Consider the following 24749-nt stretch of genomic DNA (forward strand, 5'->3'; position numbering starts at 1 on the left):
TCCAAGTCAGAAACAAGTTGGAATGTTTAGAGATGATGTTCAAGCAATTTGGAAGAGCCTAGTAAAACGGAGCAGTAGGTATCATGGATTTAAAAAAATAAATAAATAAAACAAACAAACAAACAAGACTGATTTATTTGAAAGGCAAAGCATCAGAAAGAAAGAGATCTTTCATCTGCTGGTGTACTGCCCAAATTTCCATAACGGCCAAATGGCCAGGCCTAAACCAGGAGCCAAGAACTTCACGTGGGTCCCCTTACATGGGTAGTAGGGGCCCAAGTAGTTGGACCATCATCTGCTGTCTTCCAAGGCACTTTATCAAGGTACTTTATCAAGTTGGGTTAGAAGTGAGCAGCTAGGATGTGAACCAGTACTCCAATATGGAATGCTGGTGTCACACATAATGGCTTAGCCCACTGCACTACACACTGGCCACCACTACGGATTTTTAAAATTTTCATTGATTTGGGAGAGAGAGAGAGAGAGATTAAAAGGGTGCTCCCAACTATTAATTCACTCCTTAAATACCTGCAATGGTGGGGGCTGAGCCAGGACCAGAGCTGGGAGCCTGGAATATAGTACAGGTCTCCCACATGGGTGGCAGGGATACAGCTACCTGAGCCAAACCATCATCTATTGCCATCAGTCTGAATTTCCAAGAACCTGGCATCAGGAGCCAAAGTTAGGAATTGAACCCAAGCACTCTGATGTGGCACATGGACTTCTTAATCACAAAGGTAAAGGCCTGCTCTCATCTTGGGTTCTAAGTGCAACTAGAAGCTGTTGGATGCTAATGGGAGAGTTAAATTTTCAGATACACAGTTGAAATAAGATAACACTTGCCTCCAAGGGGAGGTATCACAACTGTTATGGTGTCAACAGTGGGTGTGGGATGTGGGATTCATTAGAAGGCTTTCACAAAATGCTAATTGAGAGTTGACAGAGGCTTGAAGCAGAGTGGAGACAGTGGATTTGGATATACTTTGGTGGATGGATTAGGATATACTTTGGGACTAAAGTTGGTAAGACTCACTAATGGGTGGGGGTGGGGTACAGGAATCAGGGTGAAAGCTATTCAAGATTTCCAATATGTTAGCTTGAGCAACTGAAATAAAGAAAATGGTGAAGGAAGATATAATGGGAAGTGGGGAAAAAATCAAGAGTTTCCTTTAAAATTTTTCAAAACCAGATTAAATTATCTGAGTCAATATGTTAATCAGAAAATCTAGAATTCCAGAATAGAGATGAAAAGTTTATCTCTAAGCCTTTTGCTCTCTTAGTGTTTAATGATGGTGTTTTATATGTTGAAACCTACTGCTTTCGTCTGGGGCATAGAAAAGAGAAGTTACAACTACTGAATCCTCTTTGTAAGACAGCAGCCAACCAGGGAAGGACAGCTGGCACTGTCGGCTGTGGAAACTGGCTGGATGCCGATAAAACAGGGAATTTGTTCAAGAATGATCGCGTGAATTCAGTGTTCAGCTGGGCAAGAGAATTGCGATCACCACTGCCCTCCAGAGAGCAGTCTTACTGGGAACTTTTAAAGCAGGCAAACAGATCAAGCCTAACATAAACAAGTTGTAGAGAACAGAAGAAATGTGAGCCACTTTTCTGGAAATAATGAGAGCAGGACCAAAAGGAGTTTCTAGGTCATTTTCTTCAGACATCATAAAAGTAAGTTCATCTTTTTTATTTTATTTTCTGTTTTGTTGCATTATAGTGTTATAAATAAAACCCCCTAGACTAAAGACCAAACATCTGTGGGTGAATTCTTTTTAAAGTAATGAATTTAACGTTTTTGAATATCTGATGATGTATTTTGCAGTAAAATGGGGATTTGGTTAATAACTGATTTTTTAAAATTTTGTGACTGTGCTGTCGTGTTAAGTTAAAATATGAATGTGTCAATAAACTGGAAGTTTGCTAATGGATTGATCATGAGGAACTTAAGTAAATATTTTGAATGCATTTTGTGTGGGAATGGGAGTATGAATGCCTTTGCCAGTCTGAATTGCAAATTAATAAACAATAAAAAATGAGATTTTACTACAAAGCAATTTGAGGGTTTTTTTTTGCACTTTAGGAATTTTCCTACTAACATTACAGAAATTTTTATTGTATCTGCCTCTAGTTCTCAGATTTATATTTTTTAAATATGAGAGACTTTCCTGTATCTTTTATACTTTGTGTATACACTGTACACACTTTGTTATGTCAGATAGAGAAATGTTTATTTTTCATTTCATTATAACAGTGTTATTTCAAATCTGCAACCTCTACTGTTCAGTTTATAGCAAACAGTTTTCTACACTCATGGTGACTAGAAAAAGATTTTTTATTGGCATTAGCAGCATGATGGCATGAGAAAATCAGAATCCATATAGCCAGAAGTAAACTAAGAAGTTCATAATAATAATTCCGTGTGCCATTACTTTTTATTCAAACATAAATTAAGGTGCTACATGAATCAAGGAAGAAAACAAGTGAGCAAAGGAGTAGTTTTATGGACTTGTTCCTACTGCAAAGCTGCTTGACAATGGAAAACCTGAAGGATTTGTAGTCAGATGCAGTTCTCCCTGATAGACGCATTGAGCTGTGGCTGATTCCATAGTCATGAGGTCACTTTCTTGGCCGGATCAACCTGCTAGATAGCCTGCACTGCCAGCAGCCATCTGTAGGGATCCTGGATACTCTGACCGAATGCTATTTTACTCACGGAACTTTCTCTCCTCTCTTTCTATGGGCTTCTTGACCTCTTTACTCCATTTGCTTCTACCTTGATTTGACTCTGAGCCTCATTAAAGCGCCATGTTTAGGTTCTTTCTCTGGCAATGCTCTCTGTGATTGCTTTCACCAAAGTGTCTCCCATTGCACTGGTCCCAGGATGCCTTCCCTGAGATTTTGGCTCTAGGAAATTGAACCTCCCTCTGTGTGTGTGTGTGTGTGTATGTGACCTTGTCCCTTGAACAGGATGACAGATTATGGTTTCAGGCAGGGGCACACCCACTCTTCATCTTCTGGGCAATATTCCACAACAATTCTGTGGACCATTCTTGGCCAAAGTGAAATAAAAAAGGAAGGCACTTCTGGCAAATGTTGAGAATTAAGAGCCAAATGACATAGGCCAGTATGGAGTTTGTAATTTTCTGCCTAAAATTCGAAATTCCTGGTCCATTTATGCCAACCATGCCCCTGACATGCTTCCCAGAAGACTAATGTTCCTTCTAAAACAACAACTTTTAGCCGGCGCCGTGGCTCAATAGGCTAATCCTCCACCTTGCGGCGCCGGCACACCGGGTTCTAGTCCCGGTTGGGGCGCCGGATTCTGTCCCGGTTGCCCCTCTTCCAGGCCAGCTCTCTGCTGTGGCCAGGGAGTGCAGTGGAGGATGGCCCAGGTGCTTGGGTCCTGCACCCCATGGGAGACCAGGAAAAGCACCTGGCTCCTGGCTCCTGCCAGGATCAGCGCGGTGCGCCGGCTGCAGCGGCGGCCATTGCAGGGTGAACCAACGGCAAAGGAAGACCTTTCTCTCTCTGTCTCTCTCTCTCACTGTCCACTCTGCCTGTCAAAAAAAAAAAAAAAAAAAAAAAAAAAAAAAAACAACAACTTTTTTTGTCAGACCAAGAAATCTATGTTTTGTTCAGTTAAGACCAAGTATGGTTTTTTCTTTACGAACATAGTTTTCAGGAAAGGCCCAGCAAATATTTGTATGAAATTTATTGGCTGGGGTTGCAGAAAGATGTATTATCTAACTATGCACTAAATCTTTTCCTTATGGGAGATATTTCTTCTACAATGAAATATATGTATAAATTCTCCCATTGTGGTGGTTAGTTTTATGTGCCAACTTGGCCCAGCTATGGTACCCATTTGTTTGGTCAAACACCAGTGTATATGTTTCTGTGAAGATATTTTTTAGATATGATTAATGTCTAACTCAGTAGACTTTGAGTAAAGCACACAACCCTCCATAATGTAGGGACTTAATTCAGTCTATTGAAGGCCTTGATAATACAGCCTGAGGTTTCCCTAAGAAAAAGGAATTTTCCTCAAAACACCTACCTAGAAACCAGCTTGCTACCCTGCATAATATGGCGACAACATCAACTCTTACTGACATTTCCAGCCTGCTATCTGGCCCTACAGATTTCAAAATTGCCACCCTCACAATTATGTGAACAAATTACTTACAGAAAATCAGCCTCTCCCTATCTCTATCTATCTATCTATCTATCTAATCTGTCTATACCTAGCTATCATCTTTCTAGCTATCATCTGTGTAATCTCTATTTCTATCTTCCTATATCTCCATATGTAATCTAACAATCTATTGATTAAGTGATATGAATATAGTTATATCTTATAGGTTCTCTTTCTCTGCAAACCCTAGTACATGCACCAAATTCTACAAAGCCCCTTCTCCCTCCAGGTGCAGCAAAACTCCCTTTGCTTAGAGTGAGAAGTGCTAAGCTGTGTTTCACTGTTGCTACCAGAGGAGGAGACTGTTCTATTGTACTTCTACTCACAATCACTCATGCACAGGGCTTCTTTCAAAAGCCTCCAGATGTAACTTTACTCAATTTATTTCTGTATCTCTGCACTGCTGCCTTCACTAATATCTTCCACACAGAAACCTTGCATGCACACAGACACAGACACAAGACACATACAGACACATGCATACACAGTTAAAAGCAGAAGTAGCATTTGCATCACATTTTTAGAAAGCTTAGCTTTTGCTTTGTCTCTCAGGGGCAAAATCCTGGACCTGCCAAGTGCCAAGTGGATCTGCAACCACATATTATCTCTACTCACAGCCATGTCTTCCTACAATAATCCCTGCGTTCCTACTCCAACAAGCTCCAGCATAACTCTAGCAGACTGCAATATTTGGAAAGCCCTATACTCCTAGTACATTTGCAGTAGAATCTCCGGACTATTTGTGCTGAATGAACATGTATTTATAATCTGAATACCAATGCTTTTAAAAAATGTGAATCATGTTCTGTGATATTGCAGAAATTTTAAATTGCTATTTTAGAAGCTCTTACTTTCTTTGCTATTTGTTAACTGACCAGAAGCGTACCATACCTTCACTAGCACTGAAACTGGTACCCAAGGCAATGAACACCCCTATCCAGAGATCAGGCATGAGGATGTCTTAGTATGGCTCATAATCCATTATATCTGTATCTCCAATCTTGCTAATACACAAAATTCTAAAATAGCAAATCCTGTTTCTCCTATCCTCAATTTCTCCCACCCAAGCACACTTCCCCATTTTTATTTAGTACTCCTGTTCTACTAAAATTATAATCATTTAACTTATATCCACTCCGTTTTGATTTTCCAGGTGATCAATGACGGGAAGTTGAAGAAGACAGGCAAAAAGTCCTACGATTTTAATCCAGATAAAGCCTATTGAATCTCAGATTCGAGAAGGGGTTCTTTCTTCCTACCACCTCAAGCACAAGTCTTAACATATAGCATTTCCATGGTAACCTGTAAAATCAATTCATATATCTAATCAACTCGTAATTATAATAAAATATTAACTCTTGTGTATTAAAAAACTAAAAAGGCATTGTAGAGAATGCTGTGTAAGTGGTTCTCAGACAGCAAATTGTTCCAAAATTAGAGGCAGGGTTGCAGTTTCTGCTCAAGCTAAAACAGGCCAGGGATGGGCACACCCGCCCCCAAAGGGATGTGGCAAGGGAACAGCAGGGAGCTAATGGACATTAATTGGTACCTGGAGTGTTTTTGGGAATTTGTAAATTTTCATGAGCATCTAAATGGGCCTGTGTCTGAAGATTTACAACACAGCTCTGATCCCTATCTTAGGCAACCAGACTGAATTCCTTTTCCCAAATCCTTAAGCTGATGTATAACCTTGCCCCCGTGCCTGTTGGCTTATAGAATTCTTGGAACCCTCTAAATAAGAGTGAGAGTGCAAGGCTATCCCGTGGCACACTTTTAGGATGGATGCTCCCACGTCCTGTCTCCTCGTTTGAAACCCCCACAAGGCAGAACCAATTTTCATACAATAACAAAGATGAAGATGGTTGGAAAGTCCACATCAAATAACTCTGCAATTCCTTTTGTAGGTTCATCACCTAAACACATTCTCACACGTGTGCACAAGAAGTTAATAGTACTTTTTTAAATCTTTGCATCATCAAAATTCATTTCCAAAATTCTGGTAAGTTTTCTGTTTTAACAGTGTTTTCATAGATGGAATGTCGTAATTAATTTTCTTTACCAGGGAAAGGAAATTTGATAGTCCCCTCCAATCTGATTGGTGTAAATGAAATTACTTCTGAAAAAATTTACAAAATATCTCTGAAATAGTTAGATATATTGATGTCTGAAAATTTGTGTTTATTGATGCATTAAAATAATTAAAAATAACATTAAATCCTAAGTTAGGATGTAAATGTATGTAAATGTTTTTGTGGAAGCAAAAAACTGGGGACAGATTTATTTTTAAAAATATGCCATTGAAACAAAATCTGGATTTGAGGGCAGGAGAGATGGAGGACATCATAGAAGTACCTAATTGCTAAGTTTGGAATTCATAGATTCTGACCACTTAATTGGGAATGTCAAGTAATCGGGCTGATTCGTTAGCAGGAAATTTCCTCTTGTTAAGATATTAACATTTTTTCCTCTTCTCTTTTTCTTTCTTATTAAACAGTGCAAAATGGTTAAGAGAGAGATAAGTGTATGTCAACAAACGTGGGCCTTATTATGGAAGAACTTACTTAATAAAAAAAGAATGAAAAGAAATACCTTCATGGTATGACTTGATATCTGTGTTGCTTCTTACGTATGATAGTAAAATGCTTTTATCCTGGATGGCAAGTATCTTTTATAGATTTCCCCTGAAAAACAGAATCAAATCTTTATACAACAGAAGCAGAAGCCATATGTTAAGGGCTAAAAATGAAGCAGGTCAATAATTGAAAATTCAATAAATATTTTTAAAGCTTATCATGGCACATTTTAAAACTGTTTCTACTCATTATTACTGAAATCAAGATAGTAACAATTTGAAGAAATGACGAGGATATTAAAAAATGAAAATAGGCAACAGAGAATTTTACTTTTGATCTCTTTCCCTTTAAAAAAATGTTGGTTTCTTGAGAGTATAGAGGTTTTGGAAAAATAATAAGATACTGAAGAGAGAAATTGTTAGTAATTCTTATACTCTTGGCTTCTAAGTATCAGATAGGTATAACTAGGTAGAATTTCTACCTAAAATGTGATTGCACTGAATTTTGGAAATTCAAATAAAGGGGAATTTTTTGTTTATGGTTTTCAGGTTCCCAGCTATAGTACCTAACAAAACAGTCCATCATTTTAAGACATTTACTTGTTTGTTTCATTTTGTTTTGTGTTTCCAATTCTGTAATCTTGGAATATGACTCATGATGGCTCTTGCTAAGTGATCAAAGCCTTGGAACTGTCTTCTACTCTATGTAGGCTTGCAGTAAATTCAAACATAGCAGTAGTGCATCATTAAGTTTATGCCCCATTAATAATTTGTCACAGCTTTTCATGCACTTCAGGGTGCATATAGGCTTTGGCATTAGCATTGGAGAGCAATAGACTTGCACTTCCATTAGAAATCAGTTGCCACTATTGAAATTGCTGAATTTCTGTCTTCATCTTATTTCAAAACAATGCATGCTGGAGGGCACAGGAATATTTGAAAAATGATCAAGGAAAAGCACAACAATTCAATAAAACCGATTGTGGTTGACTTTGTTGAAACAATCATTTTCTTCATTCTTTCTGTTACAGGAATGTTTCTATTCATTGCTCATACTCCTGATGTTATATGTGTTTCCTAATAGTCATGAAATTAATGATTTTTCATCACTGTCTACTGTGGACCTGGGACGAATAGATTCATTTAATGATTCCTCATATGTTGTTGCATACACACCTTTCACCAATACAACTCAAAGGATAATGAGTAAATTCTCTTCTGCCTCCTTCATGACAGGTTAGTTTTCTACTAATGCAGAAGGAATTTCTGTAGCTGGGTAATTTAGTTACAAATATGTGTATTTAATTTGGAATTCACTTAATAAACTGTTTATTTGTCAAAGTTAACAGATAATGTGGCACATTAATGTGCTTTCCCTTGGTTCAAATAAAGGGATACCCATTATGATCTAAAAATAACAAAAATAAGCAGAGAAATAGCACTGGGTTTGGGATGAGAAAACTAGTGGTTGATAGTGTGTTTGCTATGTTGTGTTCTACTGTGTATAAGTCCTAAAAAATCGGTGACCTCCTTTATTCTCATTTACAAGATCAACAATGTATATCATTAATCTTTTAGTTGTGACAAAATCTTAACTCATATAGTTTTTAGTAGGAGTTTAAATCATTGCTAGCCACGCTTGTTCAGTAGAGTTTCAAGACTCAGTTCCAACCCAAGAAATCATATAATGAAAATAGGCATAGTTCCAACCCATAAGTTCGCAAACTACCCTTAGAAAACACTCAAACCATGTCATTTTAAGAATGTAAGAAAAGTATTGTCCCAACTTTATCTCAGGGTGCTACTAGAAGAATATTTGCAAGTCAGGGAGATAATACCTACATATTTTTAAGGAAATACAAACGCATTTGTTATAGTGGTTTTTATTTTTAAAAGTTGTATTTAATTTGAAAGTCAGAGTTACACAGAGAGAGAAGGAGGGGCAGAGAGAGAGACAGAGACAGAGAGAGAGAGAAAGGTCTTTCATCTGCTGGTTCACTTTCTAATTGGCCGCAAACTCACGGAGCTGTGGCAATCCGAAGCCAGGTGCCAGGAGCTTCCTCTGGGTCTCCCACATGGATACAGGGGACCAAGGATTTGGGCCATCTGCGGCTACTTTCCCAGGCCATAGCAGAGAGCTGGATTGGAAGTGGAGCTGCCGGGACTAGAACAGGCACCCATTTGGGATGCTGGCACTGCAGATGGCAGCTTCACCCGCTATGCCGCAGCGCCAGTCCCCGTTATAGTGTTTTTTAACATAAGCAATCTTGGCCATGGTGAGTGCTCCATAAATGTGAATTGAATCTGAGTTTGAGAGCATCTTGGAAGGGTTTGGTATTCCCTGGGAGTACCAGATCCCCTACCAAGAGCTCTGTATTAGGTGACCCATGGATTTTTCAATTCCAGGTCATTGGAAGTTTTATCACTTCTCTTCCTTTCCTTAGTCAACATCTGTTTATATTTTAACTAGGTCCAGGTAATCAATTTATTTTGCAGCTGGACTCTGACCTCAAAAGTAGGCTCAGTAACTAGAAGTCCACCCTCTCTGGAGTCTGTCTTAAAGCACTTGTTACTTAGAGTCTCTGTGGCTTCAGTTCCCATTGTGTTGGGCTTTTCCCTCTTCTTTGTGCTGTGCTGCATGCATAATATCAAGTCAGGTGGACTTGAACCTTCCCAAGGCACCTCACCAGTTGTCACACTATGATTTACACTGGAATCTGTAGGTCTACATAAGCATCTTTGTACAGATGCTGAATCCAATTTCAGTTCAACATCATAATTTGATCTGAACTGTTCACTTAAGGTTCAGTCTCCCAACCTGTCCTGAGACATGTTTGTCTAGACCTCCGTTTCACAGATATCTTCCAGAGGGCCCAATGTCATGAACTTGTGCTTCTGAATAAAGCCCTCATTCAAAGGCATGTGCAGTTGTAATAATAAACATTCATTAAATTGTTACCAGGCACCTAGTCTTAACATAGAGTATATCCTTGCAATAACATGTCATCTTTATTTTAAAGTAATTAGGAGCAGATGTATGGTGACTTGCTAAGGATCCCACATTTTAATTATGAACAAAGTATTAAAATCCATTTCTATTAGAATACATGCTTCTTTGTCCCTCCTTTTTTCTACATATCACATCCATTAAGAAAAGAAATGAATTAACCCTTATTGCTTCAGTTTTGTTAACACATATATTGATTATAATATATATTATCTATAGAGAGGGAGTTAAACAGTATCTATTGAGAATATACATTATGCTAATGATATTGATACTGCTACTCTAAACATTTCAGAACTCCACTCTTTTTGGATGTATTAATCATGTATATTTGGTTTTTAAGGGAAAATAAATTTTCATAGTGACTCTCATTGATGTGAGCTAGCACTTCGTTGAGTATAGATACTTTCATGTTTATATACTATTTTTAGATTGATTATAACTGCAATTTTTCTGCAAATAATGTGATTGAAATGGTGTGATATATTTATATCACTGGAATTTGCTCATTAACCAGAGAATTTGAAATAAAATAACTAGTTTTCCATGTAGTCCTTCTGATTTTATCTATAACATTAAAAATATATTTTTTTCATCTTTGGTTTGAATGACTTATCCAAAGTCATTATGCTATTTGAGTTCATTTTCACTAAAAAAAATCTGAATAAGAAGGAATATATATATAGCCTCCTGAAATCACTTAAAGCAATTTACCTGTAACAATACTTTTTTTTATAACTGCAGGAAGAGAAGTAATGGCCCTTCCAGATGAAGAAAATATTACAGAAATAATTTCACACCATTATGGGGATGTAGTAGAAGTCATATTTACTAATACTCACTCGTATAATTTGAAGTTCATGAGAGGATATCGAATGCCAAATATGAAGGAACATCAGGACCATTTAGGTAACTTGCCAGCTACAAAATTATTCGCTTTCAATTCTATCATATCATAAGGCATATGGAAGGATATTAATTAGCATGAAACAGAAGACTTCATTAACAAATACAAACTTGACTTCTGGAAATAGAGAAGGTTAGATAAAGTATTTATTTTTTAAAATCTTCCCAAGCTAAAGTCACATGATATTAAGGAATTTCCAGCAGCCAGTGATGGAGGGAACACCAAAAGCTAGAGCACTGTGCTGATGTTTACTGATGTTCTATGAGCTTTACAATTTCATTAGCTACTTTCAGACAACTGATAGGGTCTTGTGCTTGCATGAATTGGAGACGGCTGCATTATGTAGGAATTTTCAAAGTGATTTACCCTAACTAAAAGAAAAATGTAGGAAAAAATTACCCATTGACAAAGAAATATTACAAAGAAACTTCTTTTACCTTTTACTCTGAGTTGGGTAAAAAAAAAAAATTTAAACCCCTTTTAATAATTTTGAATGTCTGCCCATTTTATGTAGTTTTGGACTCATTCTTACCACCTACCTGGTAAAGAAATCTCAAGAACAAATATAAAAAAGATGCTGGATTGGTTGAAGCAATTATAGAACTTCTCTGGAGTGTTGCATTCCAAGCCAGGAGTAAAATAATTATGTATGAATGTGAATTAAAACGCTAAAATTATTTTCAAGATACCATTTGCAAGAGGTGGTAGAAACAATATATGATATTAGATTTTTCAGAAATGAAATTATCACAGACTAAAAAATAATTCTGTGTGATAGAAAGGGAAAAATATATATATACACATACATATATACATGTATACATATATACTACAAGAAAGCCCAAGAAGAACTAGTAACATTTGGATGGAACATAAATTTTTGGAAAAATTTGATCAAAATAGCAATGAAAAAATTATCTGGAGAGTGAAAACTGTAAAGAAAGATGAGAAAATTTTTATGAAAAAATTATAGAACTTTGTTAAAGGACTTTACAAGAATTTTAGTTATAAAAGATCATAAAGGAGTCAAACGTTGGGATATTTATGGCCAATGAAACAGACAAAAGAGTACAAATATATATTTTTATATTTTCTTTTTAAAATTTTATTTAGGGTATACAAGTTTCATGTATTTCCTATACACAGATTTAAGAACATAGTGATACTTCCCACCCTACCCTCCCTCCTGCCCATGCTTCAACCCTTCTTCCTCTCTCCCTCCCATTCCTGTTCTTAATTTTTACAAAGATCTACTTTCAGTTTACTTGAGGATTGTAAACTTAACACTACAGTAAGTAAAAGAGCTCAACAAATAATATGAAGAGAAAAAAAAAACCAACAACACTGTTCCTCAACAGAAGAGACAAGGGCTGTAAACAATCATTGAATCTCAAAATGTCCATCTCACTCCAATACATTACATTTGAGATACTCTATTAGTTACCTCAGATCAGGAAAAACATACACTATCTGTCTTTTTGGGTCTGGCTTATTTCACTAAGTATAATGCTTTCCAGTGCATTGTTGTGAAAGACAGGATTTTTTTTTTTTTTTTTTTTACAGCTGAGTAGTACTCTATAGTGTATATATACCATAATTTCTTTATCCAGGCAACAGTTGATGACATCTGGGTTGACTACATATCTTAGCTATTGTGAATTGTGCTGTAATGAACATGGGGTATAGATAACTCTTTCATATTCCGATTTCATTTGCCTTGGGTAAATTCCTGGGAGTGGGCTGGCTGGATCATGTGGTAGGTCTATATTCCGATTTCTGAAGTATCTCTGTACTGTCTTCCACAGTGGCTGCACCAGTTTACATTACCAAAACAGTGTACTGGGGTTCCTTTTTCCCCACAGACTCACAAGCATTTTTTGTTTTTTATTGCTGTATGAGAGCCCTTCTAACTGCAGTGAGGTGAAACCTCATATTTTTAGTGAATGAGAAAAACATAACCCAAGGAAATGGACAGAAAATATGATCTAGAAGACAAAAGATACACTTAAGGAAAAAAATACAATACTATTTAACCTGCAGTAGCAATTGAGAAAATGCATTTTGTAATCATATGTGAAATCATTGCACCTCCATTAGATTTAAAAATTTAATAAGGAAGAGTAGGCAATCTTCAGAATTTGATGCAGAGAAAACTCTCTTCCAACATATAAAAAATTTAATTTCCAGAAAAGGGAGAGGAAATTGAAAAATTTGTACTAGACAGAAGCTATAATGCAACATTTTCACTCAGAAATCTTAGCAAAAATTGTATGCTTGTAGTAGAGACTTTAATGTCTCCACCCTATCTGGGTCTCTACACTTTCTAGATTCATTGTTAATTACTAGGTCCAAACATTGCAAAGCAACTGCAAATTTCTCCTAGTCATTGTTTCTCTGCTCACAACCAAGGAGGTTCTGTATAGTTGCTGCTAGCAGATGGAGAAAAATGCCCACTTGGTGGCTCCTTGAAGGATAGAGAGGAGTAGAACATCTCCCTAGCCCTCATCACCAGACTCATGCTTAGTTTGTAAGCTGAGTAAGAATCAAATTTTGTAGTTTTTTTTTTAAATTTTTTATTATTATTATTTGAAAAAGTTACTGAAGCAGAGTCACAGAGAGAGAGAGATCGATCTTCAATCCACTGGTTTGTTCTCCCACCTGGCAACAACAGCCAGGGCTGAGCCAGGCTGAACCCAGGAGGCAGAAGCTTCATCTGGGTCTCCCAAGTGATGGCAAGAGCCCAAGCACATGGCCCATCTTCTGCCACTTTTCCCAGGACATTAGCAGAGAGCTGGATTGGAAGTAGAGCAATAGGTCAAGAACCGGTGCCCATATGGGATGCCAACATTACAGGCAGTGGCTTTATCTGCTATGTGGAGTCATTTCCTGACATCTCCCCACTGAGAATATATGTGCATACCAGTAGATATATATAAAAATGTTCAGATAAGCATATTTTTTGTAATAACAAAATATTGGAAGCTGTAAACATGGATTGAAGCATATTCATACAGTGTAATTCTATACAGTATCAGAAAACCCAAATTGGCAATATACATCAATCTTTACAACATATAACAAAGAAAGTGGAAGAATGAGTCATACAGTAGGATATACATAAAGGATTTTTTTAATTTGCTTGGAAGAAGAAAGACAGAGAGCGAGAACTCCCATGCTTTGGTTCACTTCTCAAATGTATGCAATGGGGGCTGGCGCCATGGCGCATAGGTTAATCCTCCACCTGCAGCGCCGGCATGCTTTGTGGGCTCCGGGTTCTAGTCCCGGTTGCTCCTCTTCCAGTCCAGCTCTCTGCTGTGGCCCGAGAAGGCAGTGGAGATGGCCCAAGTCCATGGGCCCTGCACCCACGTGGGAGACTAGAAAGAAGCACCTGGCTCCTGGCTTCGGATTGGCATAGCTCTGGCCATTGCGGCCATTTGGAGAGTGAACCAACAGAAAGAAAACCTTTCTCTCTGTCTCTCCCTCTCACTGTCTGTAACTCTGACTCTCAAAGAAAATCTTATTATGTATGCAATGGCTGAGGCTGGACCAGACAAAAATGTAGAGCTGGGGATTCAGTCCAGGTCTCTCCTATGGAATGCAGGAACCTAGTTACTTGAGCCATCACTGTTGCCTCCCAGGGTCTGCATTTGCCGGATGCTAGAGTGAAGACCTGGAACCAGACCCAAGACTTGAATCCAGATACTCTAATGTGGGAAAAAGGCATCTTAACTCAAATTATAACCTCAAGGCCAAACTCACACCCACATCAAATTTTAACTACAAACTTAGTAAAGATTGTTTAGGGATGCAAACACCTTGGAAGATATGTATAAAGATGACAATAAAATTCAGGATAGTAGTTATTATGAGATGGTGATATTAGCAACAGGATTCAGATCACAGAGGAGATATAAAGGATTTCTACCTTCCAATGATTTATTTGTTAAAATTGATGGTCAAAACATCAATGTTTCTACTACTTGTGTTTGTATGTTTTGTAAGTCTAAAATATGTCTTCATAACTTAAAATATTTCAAAGTTCATATAGTACATAATTTTCAAACATAATACTGATTCATCTTTAATAATCTGCAGTTTAACCGGCAATGGGTGGGTAGCTTTGCCTTTTCATTTTTTAAAATAACTTTTCCTCAAAAGACTCCCTGATTGTTATCTCATTAGGAGTGCCACAGGTTCAATGCTCTGCACTGTGTGCAGTGTCGTCTTATTAGAAAATGCTTTATTTAACCGTTGTTCTGCTTGTTGGGAACTCTAGAGTATGATCTTTTGAAAATTATAAAGGTATTTTTAAAACTAATACCCAAGTGGGGGGGGGGCTCATGGAAGGCAGAGATATGCAGAAGAGAGTATAAGAAAGCTACTGAGTCATAGAATAAATGCAGAAATTAAGGAACAAGTCCTAGAGGGGGTGCTCTGCTGCCTTTACTTTTGAGAATAATTACTATATTTACATTTTATGGGTTTTGAGTCAATGTACAAGCATTTGGAGTTGGAGAACATTATGAAATCCACTGTTTCCTATGATCAGGACCAACATACACTAAATGATAGCTATGTTTTCTTTGTTCCTCAAAGCACATTGCCATAAAACTGAGGACATGATTGTATGTGAAGCTACATATTTCTGGACAAAAGGCTTTGTGGCTTTTCAAGCTGCTATTAATGCTGCCATTATAGAAGTGAGTACAAAAGTTCAATACAAATATTTAATGTGAATTGTTGCTATTAGACGCATCAGATGTTTATGAAAGAAAATATAGATAAAAAGCTCTGTTCTTTTATTTTCTCACTTATTCACTACTTCTTCACTAACTGTATTCACTCATTTTTTCCCAACAAAGTTTCCTGAAGTTGCTATATGCCATGGATAGTATCACAATGGGGGTGTCAATGTAAATAGAATAGAAACATTTTCTCTAGGGACTTACCAATGTCAGGAATTTGGATACATAATTAGGTAATTATCAGACCAAAAAAGTGCGTTGTTAGCAAGTTAGAAAGTCCCTGTAAGTAAACATAAAAAGATTCCCAGTCTTGAACAGGAGGAGAAATTTCTACTGAAAAATTTATACTTGAATGAGCAGGCGGTAAGTATGTCCAGTTTATAATGTGGGAAGGGAAATTTCAAGAATAATGGATAGGTGATGCTAGAAAGGGAAATGATAAAATACAGTAAATTCTGACACGTGTGAGTAGCTCAGAATGTCCGGACTCTAGAATCCAATTGGGCCAGTGGCAGAACCATGAATGCAGAAAGTTAGGCAAGCATCACATCCAGATAAGCCCATTACAAATTTGTAGAAAAAGAAATCACCAGGGGAAAAAAACTGAGAAAGTGTCACCTGTATTTTGTTAATGCATGATTTTGTATATTGATATCTTTGTTCAGATCACAACAAATCATTCAGTCATGGAGGAATTGATGTCAGTTACTGGAAAATATATGAAGATAGATCTCTTCATTAGTCAAGGAGGAATTCTGACTGATTTCTACATTCTTACATGCATTATTTGTTTTTCCCCACTCACTTACTATGCCTCACTTGGAGTTACAAGAGAAAGGAAAAAGATGAAAGGTTTAATGACAATGATGGGTCTTCGAAATTTAGCATTCTGGTGAGTCAAATGGGTCACAAATATAGAGGGAGGAACTCAGGAAAAGTTGGTTTCTAGATACAAAGCATCATTATTAAAGACTAGAGCTTTCTTAATCTTCTCTTTTCCCTATGAATGGTGCAATTTGCCCTTGGTATAATGTTAGCCAGATGAAGGCCATATTTCTCTGAATTGGAGGATGAATTGCATATATGTGATCAAGTGTGGTGTTTTTTTTTTTTTTTTTATTTGACATAGAGTTAGACAGTAATAGAGACAGACAGAGAGAAAGGTCTTCCTTCCATTGGTTCACCCTCACAAATGGCCACTACAGCCGGAGCTACGCCAATCTGAAGCCAAGAGCCAGGTGCTTCTTCCCAAGCACTTGGGCCATTCTCCACTGCCTTCCCGGGCCACAGCAGAGAGTTGGACTGGAAGAGGAGCAACTGGGTCTAGAACCCAGGGCCCATATGGGATGCTGGTGCCACAGGCAGAGGATTAACCAAGTGAGCCCATGGCACCAGCCCCAAGTGTGATGTTTAACTTACTGACTAACCAATATGTCTTGCTTTAAGGTTCATGAGAATTAAAAGTTTCTGATGTTTAATGAAATGTTTGCTTTAGAGTTTTTTTTTTTTTTTTGAGAAAAGAAGCCGTTTATTTTGAAGGCACTAAGGAAAAAGCCCTACAGAGCAGAATAAATTTGAGACAAATAACTGTTTCGCTCAAACATTAGTCCCTGACTAGGAAATGCGGAACAACATAGTGCGTGATGAAAATGAACAGACAGACAGCAATTCATGCTCACCACGACAGTTGTATCAACATGGGCAAATTGCCTAAAATAATTGAGTCCCAATTTCCTCCTCTGCCACAGTGGGAAATAATGGTCAATCACACCAGACTTTAATTAAATTATTTAGAATGTTTAGTGTCCATATCAAAAGAAAGAGGAATCTTATTAGAAGTACTTTGGAGGAAAAAGTATTACAATTAGTCATAAAGAATTTCCTATTTCCATCGAAATTCATGAGTTTTTATTTTTACAGTAGAGAACCTTTGCATAGGGTGGAAAGAATCTAACATTCACTCAAAAATTTCCATTCACTGGGACAAGGTCCTGTACATACATCATCATCTCACTGAATGTGCACGAGTGCTATTTCCATTTTCAGGAGGAAGAAAATCACACACACAGATTGCTAGAGGTCAAAGAGCTAGAACACATTTTGGAGACATAGCCTGAATCCAAATTTGTTCATTGAGATATTCTTCTTTCCTTCCAAGTTTCACAAGATTTGTCTTATTTTTCTTTGCATAATTTTCAGAGAAAGGATATCTTCTGTTTCAAATAATCATGTTGTGTTTACATGTTCTAGAATACCATGGATAACTGCTAAATAATTGAAGGAATGAATGATGTTAGAATGCACTCCAGGTCCTCCTTTTCAATTGAGCATGAATTGAGATAAAACCACACTTTGTTCCCGCATTAGGCTCTCCTGGGGCGTGCTCTACGCTGGTTATGTTTTCATTCTGGCCCTTTGCTTGACGTTTATCATAAAGTCCGTCCAATTTGTCATCTTGCCTAACTTCATGGTGGTCTTCCTCCTGTTTCTCTTCTATGGCTTGTCTTTGGTGAGTTAATGAATAAAACCTCTCTCTGACTAGCTTTCTACCTAAGGGGCAGGTGTTGGTATCCAACGAGGTTATTCCTCTGTGTACTGCTTTTCTTTTCTGTTTGTGTAAGACAGTCCATACAACTTGATTTATAATACTTTGTGGTGCAATTTGTAGCAATTTATAGAAAAAAACTAAATTTTATATATTAAATTTCTTATTCTTTTGATAATTCTAGAAACATAAACTAACAGGATATTCTCTTATTTTAGATTGCTTTGACTTTCTTAATGAGCGTCTTGGTAAAGAAATCTTTTCTCACCGGCCTAGTGGTTTTCCTTCTCACAGTCGTGTGGGGGAGTCTGGGATTCACAGCCCTGTACAGACAGCTCCCTGCATCCCTGGAGTGGATTTTAAGTTTGTTTAGCCCCTTTGCCTTCACTCTTGGAATGACCCAGGTGAGAAACCAAGGAATTGTGTATTAATGAATTTCCAAAATATCTTTCCTCCCTGGGAGTCAATAGTCTGTAATCATTTCCATGTAGCATACGTTTTACACCCTTGCTAAAGACTCTTGCGAAGTTGCAAAGATGACCTTTAAAAGTGATGAGGAGTTTCATTCCAGCAGACTTGTAATTCTTTACGTATGATATGAAGTGTTTCATCAGCCCCCAAAATGGAGTTCTAACTAACTTATTCCAATTAATTATTTGACTTAATAATTTAAAAAGAACATATGACCCAATTCTGGAAACTACAACACAAAGCAAATAAAAGTAAAAGGTATTTTTTGGTCACTTAGAATTGAACAGCAAATCCCTTGTCATTGTTAAAATATGTTTTCTTCTCCTTTCCTATTTGGTCCTTAAACTTAATAGACCATCTCTTTCCCCTAAGTTTGGAGCAAGCCAATCATTAAATAGTAAACAAACTAGTTATGTAACACTCCTCTTGATAATTATGAATCAACAAATTGCTCCTATTGGTCTTTCTTTAAATACAAAATACATTTTCATAATATTTTTGTCCCTCACACAGCCATGTCCCAAAATAACCTATCTTTTTCAGATTCCCAATTTAGTGAAATTCTGTTTAAAGTCTGGATCACTTGTTGCATCCCCTGTGATATACCCCTGTGATTTACTGGACATTCTTTTTTATTTGGAGTATACATCTACCATACCAATTATTACATTACATTATAGTTTTCATGTAGTATATAGTTTTCATGTTCACTAATAAAGCACTATAAAGTAGGCAGCCATATGATATAACTTTGTATTTCCAGAATCTGGTAGAAAGTAATAATTAAAATCTATGCTATATCTACATTCTTAATAAATTAAAGCAATTAATTTCATTTATTGGTTTATTTTTAATTTTCAGCTTTTACACATGGATTATGATTTGAATTCTAATGCAGATTCAATGAGTGACTCAAATATAATCATACTTACAATTTTCATGTTGTTCTTTGATAGTTTCCTCTACCTGACACTGATGTTTTACTTTGAAAAAATTTTGCCAAGTAAGTAATAACCTGATAAAACTTATCATGTTTATAATTGCATTCTTTTAAAAATATATGCTAAATATGTATTACCCATACTTGAAGAATTACTTGTTCATTAACAGGAAAGAGATGATCTTAGCCATGACCAAGGAGAAATTACATTTTGATTTTTCCCTTGAAACTTATCTGCTCACGATTGAATTCTGCATTTATATATAGAATCTGTGGTCCCTTAGATTAATTAATTATATAACTAGATTCTCTTTCTCCATCTTTTCCTTCTTCCAACAATTAGGACATGAGTATCCTAATTGTTCTCTGGTGTTGTGCTTAATTAGAAGAATTTGTAGTTACTTAAAGTTCTGCAGTTCTAAACTACATATCAAAATCATCTATGAAGCTTTGTTTATTAACTGACAAAAATTGTATGTATGTATTATGCACAATATGATGCTCTGAAATGCATATACATTGTAGAATGACGAAAACATGCTAATTAAAATATGCATTGTCTCATATACTTATTTTTCTTGTGGTGAGAACATTTAAAATCTAATTTCAGCAATGTTCAGGAATATAATACTTAGTTATTAATTATAGTCACCATGTCTTACAATGGACCTCTTCCTCATAGTTATATGCCTTCCATATAATGAAAATTTTATATTCTTTGGTCAACATCTTATTACCTCTTTGACCCTCTAGTCTAATAACCATCATTCTACTCTCTGCTTCTATGAGTTCAAGTTCTTTGGATTTCACACATAAATCAGGTCATATGGTATTTTTCTTAATTTGCCTGGCACTTAACATAATACCTTATAGGTTTATCTATGATGTTTTGGGGAGATTAAATGAAGGCCGTACCCAACTCAACCCAAATATTGTCCGAGTCAATTGCTTCTTCACTGCATCTTAATTTTCAAAAAAATGTTTCTAACGTGCAGCCTGACTGCAGTATGAAATCACAGAAGTATATTCAATCACACATTTATAAACTTATCCTCTCGTGTTATCTGTTATATCCCTCTAATATAAACTTCTCAAAGGTAGATTTTTTTTATTTTGTTGCCTGATACATTGCAGGTACCCTGAGAAGTCCGGATACATTTTAAATACTCAGAAAATATTTGTGAATTGAATGCTACATAGCTCTTGTCTAACAACCTCCTATCCCCAAGAGCCAGGACTGTGTCTTTCCTGTCTGTGTTTCTGATGTGAGACACAAGGACCCACCCTTAATCCCCAAGGCTATGAGTAAACACAGGAAAAGAGTGAGAGAGTTAAATTGATGAGAGAAAAGCAGCAGCAGGATTTCTTGATTTAGTTAATTATTGGTGTTGATTTCAAACAAACCACTTGTGAATGATGGTTGTCTTTTCCAAAGTTTTCAGAATGAAAAAGTTCACCTGGTTTTCCATTTTTGCTAATTTTTATTTTATAGTAAGTACTTTGAGTACATGTAGGCATATCTATTTGATTTGTCTGTGTGTTCACTTTTTGTTTTTTTCTAACACTGATAAAACTATTAAAGAGGAAAAAATTACTTATCCAGTGCTAATACTCTGAATAATATTTGTCTGATTTGGACAAATTTCTTTAAAATCATCTAAAAATTATTTTTATCACGTTTGACTTTTAAGTTTTTGTCTCCTTTCTGAATTACAAAGATATTTGGTTTTTGTGTTCAAACTTAAGTCTTTATTCCTAATATTCCTAATATAGTCTTATTTCAGGGAACTTGAAACTAATATTTCTTCACTGTTTTTCTTTTTCTTGGTTTTTCTCTTACTTTGTTGTTTTTTTTTTTTTTTGATTGTTTTTCTGCATTCTAACAAATAAGATCCATTACTTCCCCAGTCCTTGCATTTGTTCAATATTATTTTCTTGAGTAAATGGGTTTTCTACAAATCAATATGAATGCTATTTTCTTTGGATGTTGATCAGAATTTTATGCAGTATGTGACATAGTTCATCTTTTTCTCACACTTCAATTTAAAAATTTAAATATAATCTAACTTAAAATATATGATTTTCCCATTTTCTTTTCAAAATCATGTGTATAGTATTGTGTTGCTGTAGTCCTACACCTCTATCTTATTTTTCCAGATGTTTATCATGCTTTCATTTGAAAGGCACTGAGTATAGAGATCCGCAGATATTTTTCATTCAGTATATTAAAGATGAAGCTCTTTAAATCAGTTAAAGATGATGTAAGCCACTGTCTTCTGGCTTCCGTTGTCTTCAAAACAAAGTTTCCTGCCAATCTCTGTGTAATATGTACTATTTCTCTGACAACTTTTAAGATTTTTCTCTTCCAAGTATTGCTAGTTTTAACTTAATTTTTTAATTGGTTGCTATAGTTTGCTTCATTTGTGTGTATGTTTGTGTAGTTGCTATTCCTTAAGCTTTTTAGACTGATGATTTTGTAATTTTCTTCAAATTTGGAGATATTTTAGCCATTATTTCTTCAAATTTTTTCTTTCCTTCCTGTTTCTTCAGGGACTCCAAGTACAAGCACATTAGATCATTTCAGATTGTCTCAGCAGTGCTCTTTTTGGTTTTTTGTTCACTGCTACCAACGAAATTGACATTGTGATAGAAATTTATGCAAAAATGTAATTTATTCTGAGCAAATTGCAGATGAAGAGTTACAACTATTCTAGTGGACTTAACTAATCCATTGTGTCCATTCTCTTCTCCTTTCTATGTCCTATCACATAGTTTTGTTGAGTTACATTCTGTCCGAGAATATTTATGTTATATTTTCAATAGTCTGTCATTTCTCTCAACTTTTTATTTTTATTAACCATTTAATAACATGCAGCATGTTTTGCATTTTCATTCTAGTGATCTTAAAAAAGTTCTGAATGTTGTCTTAAAATTTCTTCTCGATTTTAAAAATAAAAATGTTCAATGCTTCTCATAAAAATAATTATTTTAATAAAAATATCAGTAATTTTTCTTTATTGCTCTACGTATGAAAGCATTTTAAAACAGTGTTCACTGTATTGACAATGTGTTCAGGTATACAAGAAAAGGAGGATCTTTAAAATAGTAACTGATTCAACATATGATTACCTCCTGGTCACATAGATGAATATGGACGTCGACGTTCACCCTTGTTTTTCCTGAAGTGCTCATTTTCGTCACAACAGAACACAGCTGACCATGAGGTCCTTGAGAATGAAATAGAGTATGATTCTTCTAATGACTCCTTTGAACCAATCTCCCCAGAATTCCATGGGAAAGAAGCTATCAGGTAATAAATTATGAGGTGTGTGTAAAGAGATAGCTGAGAAGCAAAGATACTGTCCTCCGCTTCTGGCCTGCTTCAGGCAAACACTGGTGCCATTAAAATCTTCCTTTGAGTCCTGCGTATGGCTCCCACCTAACCCTTCTTCCTCTGTAATTGTCACTGTTGTCTCTTCCCTAGTTCCTTTACAAGGATATGATGTTGCCGTTAGTTTCAACCTTTACATTAAAGACTTAAGATGCACCAGCCGTCATAATTCAACAAGGCTTTCACTTGAACCCTCTGCTTGTGGTCTATATTGTTTCTCTTCTCCATTGTTTGTCCTCTTTTTCCTCGGCTTCATTTATTGTGATGCCTAATTCCCTTTTTTCTAACGTTGGTCTCTTTCTCCTCATCACTTCTACAAAGAAGATGAAGGAAAGAAGGAAAAGGGAGAAAAAACTTAGAGATGGATACAAGGTATTCAGGACAACAAGCCTCTTAGAGCTTTCATATCTCCATTCTGAGGCCCAAAAATTTATATTTTGTTTGTTCTAGTTACATTTATTTCTAAATAAGGAATTAAGAAGAAAGTTCTTCTATGATATTTTTATTTTTATTTATTGTACTCTTTATTTAGTACAGCCATTAAGTCATTAATTATAATATAAATTAAAAATATGTTATCTCAAAAAAATTTAGTTGAAAAAAAAAGAAGAAACTCCTCAAAGTACTTTAATTTTTAACTTTGATTTTCAACTGTCCTTCAATGTCCAGTCCATGTTAACTGCTTTGTGAACCTTCTCAGATTACCTCAAGCTGCTTCTAGAACTCATTTCAATTTTCACGGACAGCTTGTGTGTGGTATATTTAGCACCACACTTCTCTTTTTTTTTAACGATAAGATTTATTTTATTTGAATTATAAAATTTATTTGAAAAATAAAATAAATCTTTAAAAAAAAAAGAAAGAGTTACACAGAGAGGTAGAGACAGAGAAAGAGGCCTTCCATCCACTGGCTCATTCCCCAGATGGCTGCAATGGCTGCCAATCCGAAACCAGGAGCCAGGAGCCTCCTCCAGGTCTCCCACGTAGATGCTGGGACCCAAGGACTTGGGCCATCCTCCACTGCTTTCCCAGGGCATAGCAGAGAGCTGGATAGGAAATGGAGCAGCCGGGACTAGAACCGGTGCCCATATGGGATGCCAGCGCTCCAGGCCAGGGCTTTACCTTGCTGCGTCACAGCGCTAACCGCAGCACCACACTTCTGTATCTCGTGCCCTAAACCAGGCTGAATCTGAGGCAGAGCAACTCATAGCAGAGTAGTGACTTTGATTTCTTCATGTCTTTCATATTCTCTTCAACACCTCATCCATCCAGAAGTACTAGGAAAGACTACAAAGACAGGATTAAAATGGCAATGCTAAAAATCTAATTTAATCAATACAAATGAAGTCTGAGTTATATGACAAAACATAGTAAGTGACAAGCAACAATGTAAATTTGATTAGTTTGTGAAATGTGTGTTTATCTGAAGAATGAAAGCATGTAGCTAAAGCACTTAGGATTTTAGAGCTGTAATAGAACCTGTGTGTTACTTACAACCCCTCCTATTATCATAATCCTCATCATCTAATCAATAGAATCCAATGCTTATTAAATGATTAAGAACCAACCACTGGATATATGATTTGAAACACTTCACTTACTCTTCAAAGCAACTGTATGGTGTAGGCATTATTATTTTCATTCCAATTTTCAATGTAAAAACCTAAAGCTTAAAAGGTATTACATTTGTCAGCTATTAAGTGGTATATTGGGATGATACCATTTTTTTATGTCAAACTGGTCTCTCTTCTCTTCTCCATTCAAATACCATCTGACCACCTTAAGAGATGCTGGATCACGGTAAATCAAAAACATCTCCAACTTGCCACAGTGGTTCACACTAGACTGTCATTTTCACTGTCTGTTTTCTCACTGCCTACCTCCTCTATCACTGGAGCTAGTGCAGCTCAGAGATAACGCTCTTCATTATCTGCACTGCCTATGCCACAGCCCCTGACAAAGAAGTTAGACTC

At 36.3% G+C, this 24749-nt stretch overlaps 1 protein-coding gene across 6 annotated transcripts in view; it reads left to right on the top strand.

Annotated features, from left to right (window-relative positions):
• Nucleotides 1–859: 859 nt before the first annotated feature.
• The window catches only part of LOC100354219 (ABC-type organic anion transporter ABCA8A), a 74572-nt gene continuing 50682 nt past the window's right edge, over nucleotides 860–24749 (top strand). For 4 of the 6 annotated variants that reach the window (XR_011383399.2, XR_016223503.1, XR_016223502.1 and 1 more), the window contains exons 1-13: nucleotides 860–1022; nucleotides 1336–1674; nucleotides 5352–5495; nucleotides 6103–6197; nucleotides 6693–6794; nucleotides 7802–8006; nucleotides 10522–10686; nucleotides 15281–15384; nucleotides 16095–16321; nucleotides 17797–17938; nucleotides 18193–18378; nucleotides 19307–19448; nucleotides 22530–22695. Coding sequence is in view for 3 of the 6 variants with exons in the window: in XM_051825894.3 (XP_051681854.3) it covers nucleotides 6699–6794; nucleotides 7802–8006; nucleotides 10522–10686; nucleotides 15281–15384; nucleotides 16095–16321; nucleotides 17797–17938; nucleotides 18193–18378; nucleotides 19307–19448; nucleotides 22530–22695 (1433 nt within the window). In the remaining 3 variants the exon portion in view is untranslated. Of the gene's footprint in view, nucleotides 1023–1177; nucleotides 1675–5351; nucleotides 5496–6102; nucleotides 6198–6692; nucleotides 6795–7801; nucleotides 8007–10521; nucleotides 10687–15280; nucleotides 15385–16094; nucleotides 16322–17796; nucleotides 17939–18192; nucleotides 18379–19306; nucleotides 19449–22529; nucleotides 22696–24749 lie in introns of those variants that run through there. The other 2 variants (XM_070060399.2, XM_089316726.1) reach the window with 2 other exon arrangements.

Source organism: Oryctolagus cuniculus, chromosome 17 (genome assembly GCF_051225735.1).
Source record: "Oryctolagus cuniculus isolate XC-2025 breed Fujian yellow rabbit chromosome 17, ASM5122573v1, whole genome shotgun sequence".
In the NCBI taxonomy this organism is placed as follows: Eukaryota; Metazoa; Chordata; class Mammalia; order Lagomorpha; family Leporidae; genus Oryctolagus; species Oryctolagus cuniculus.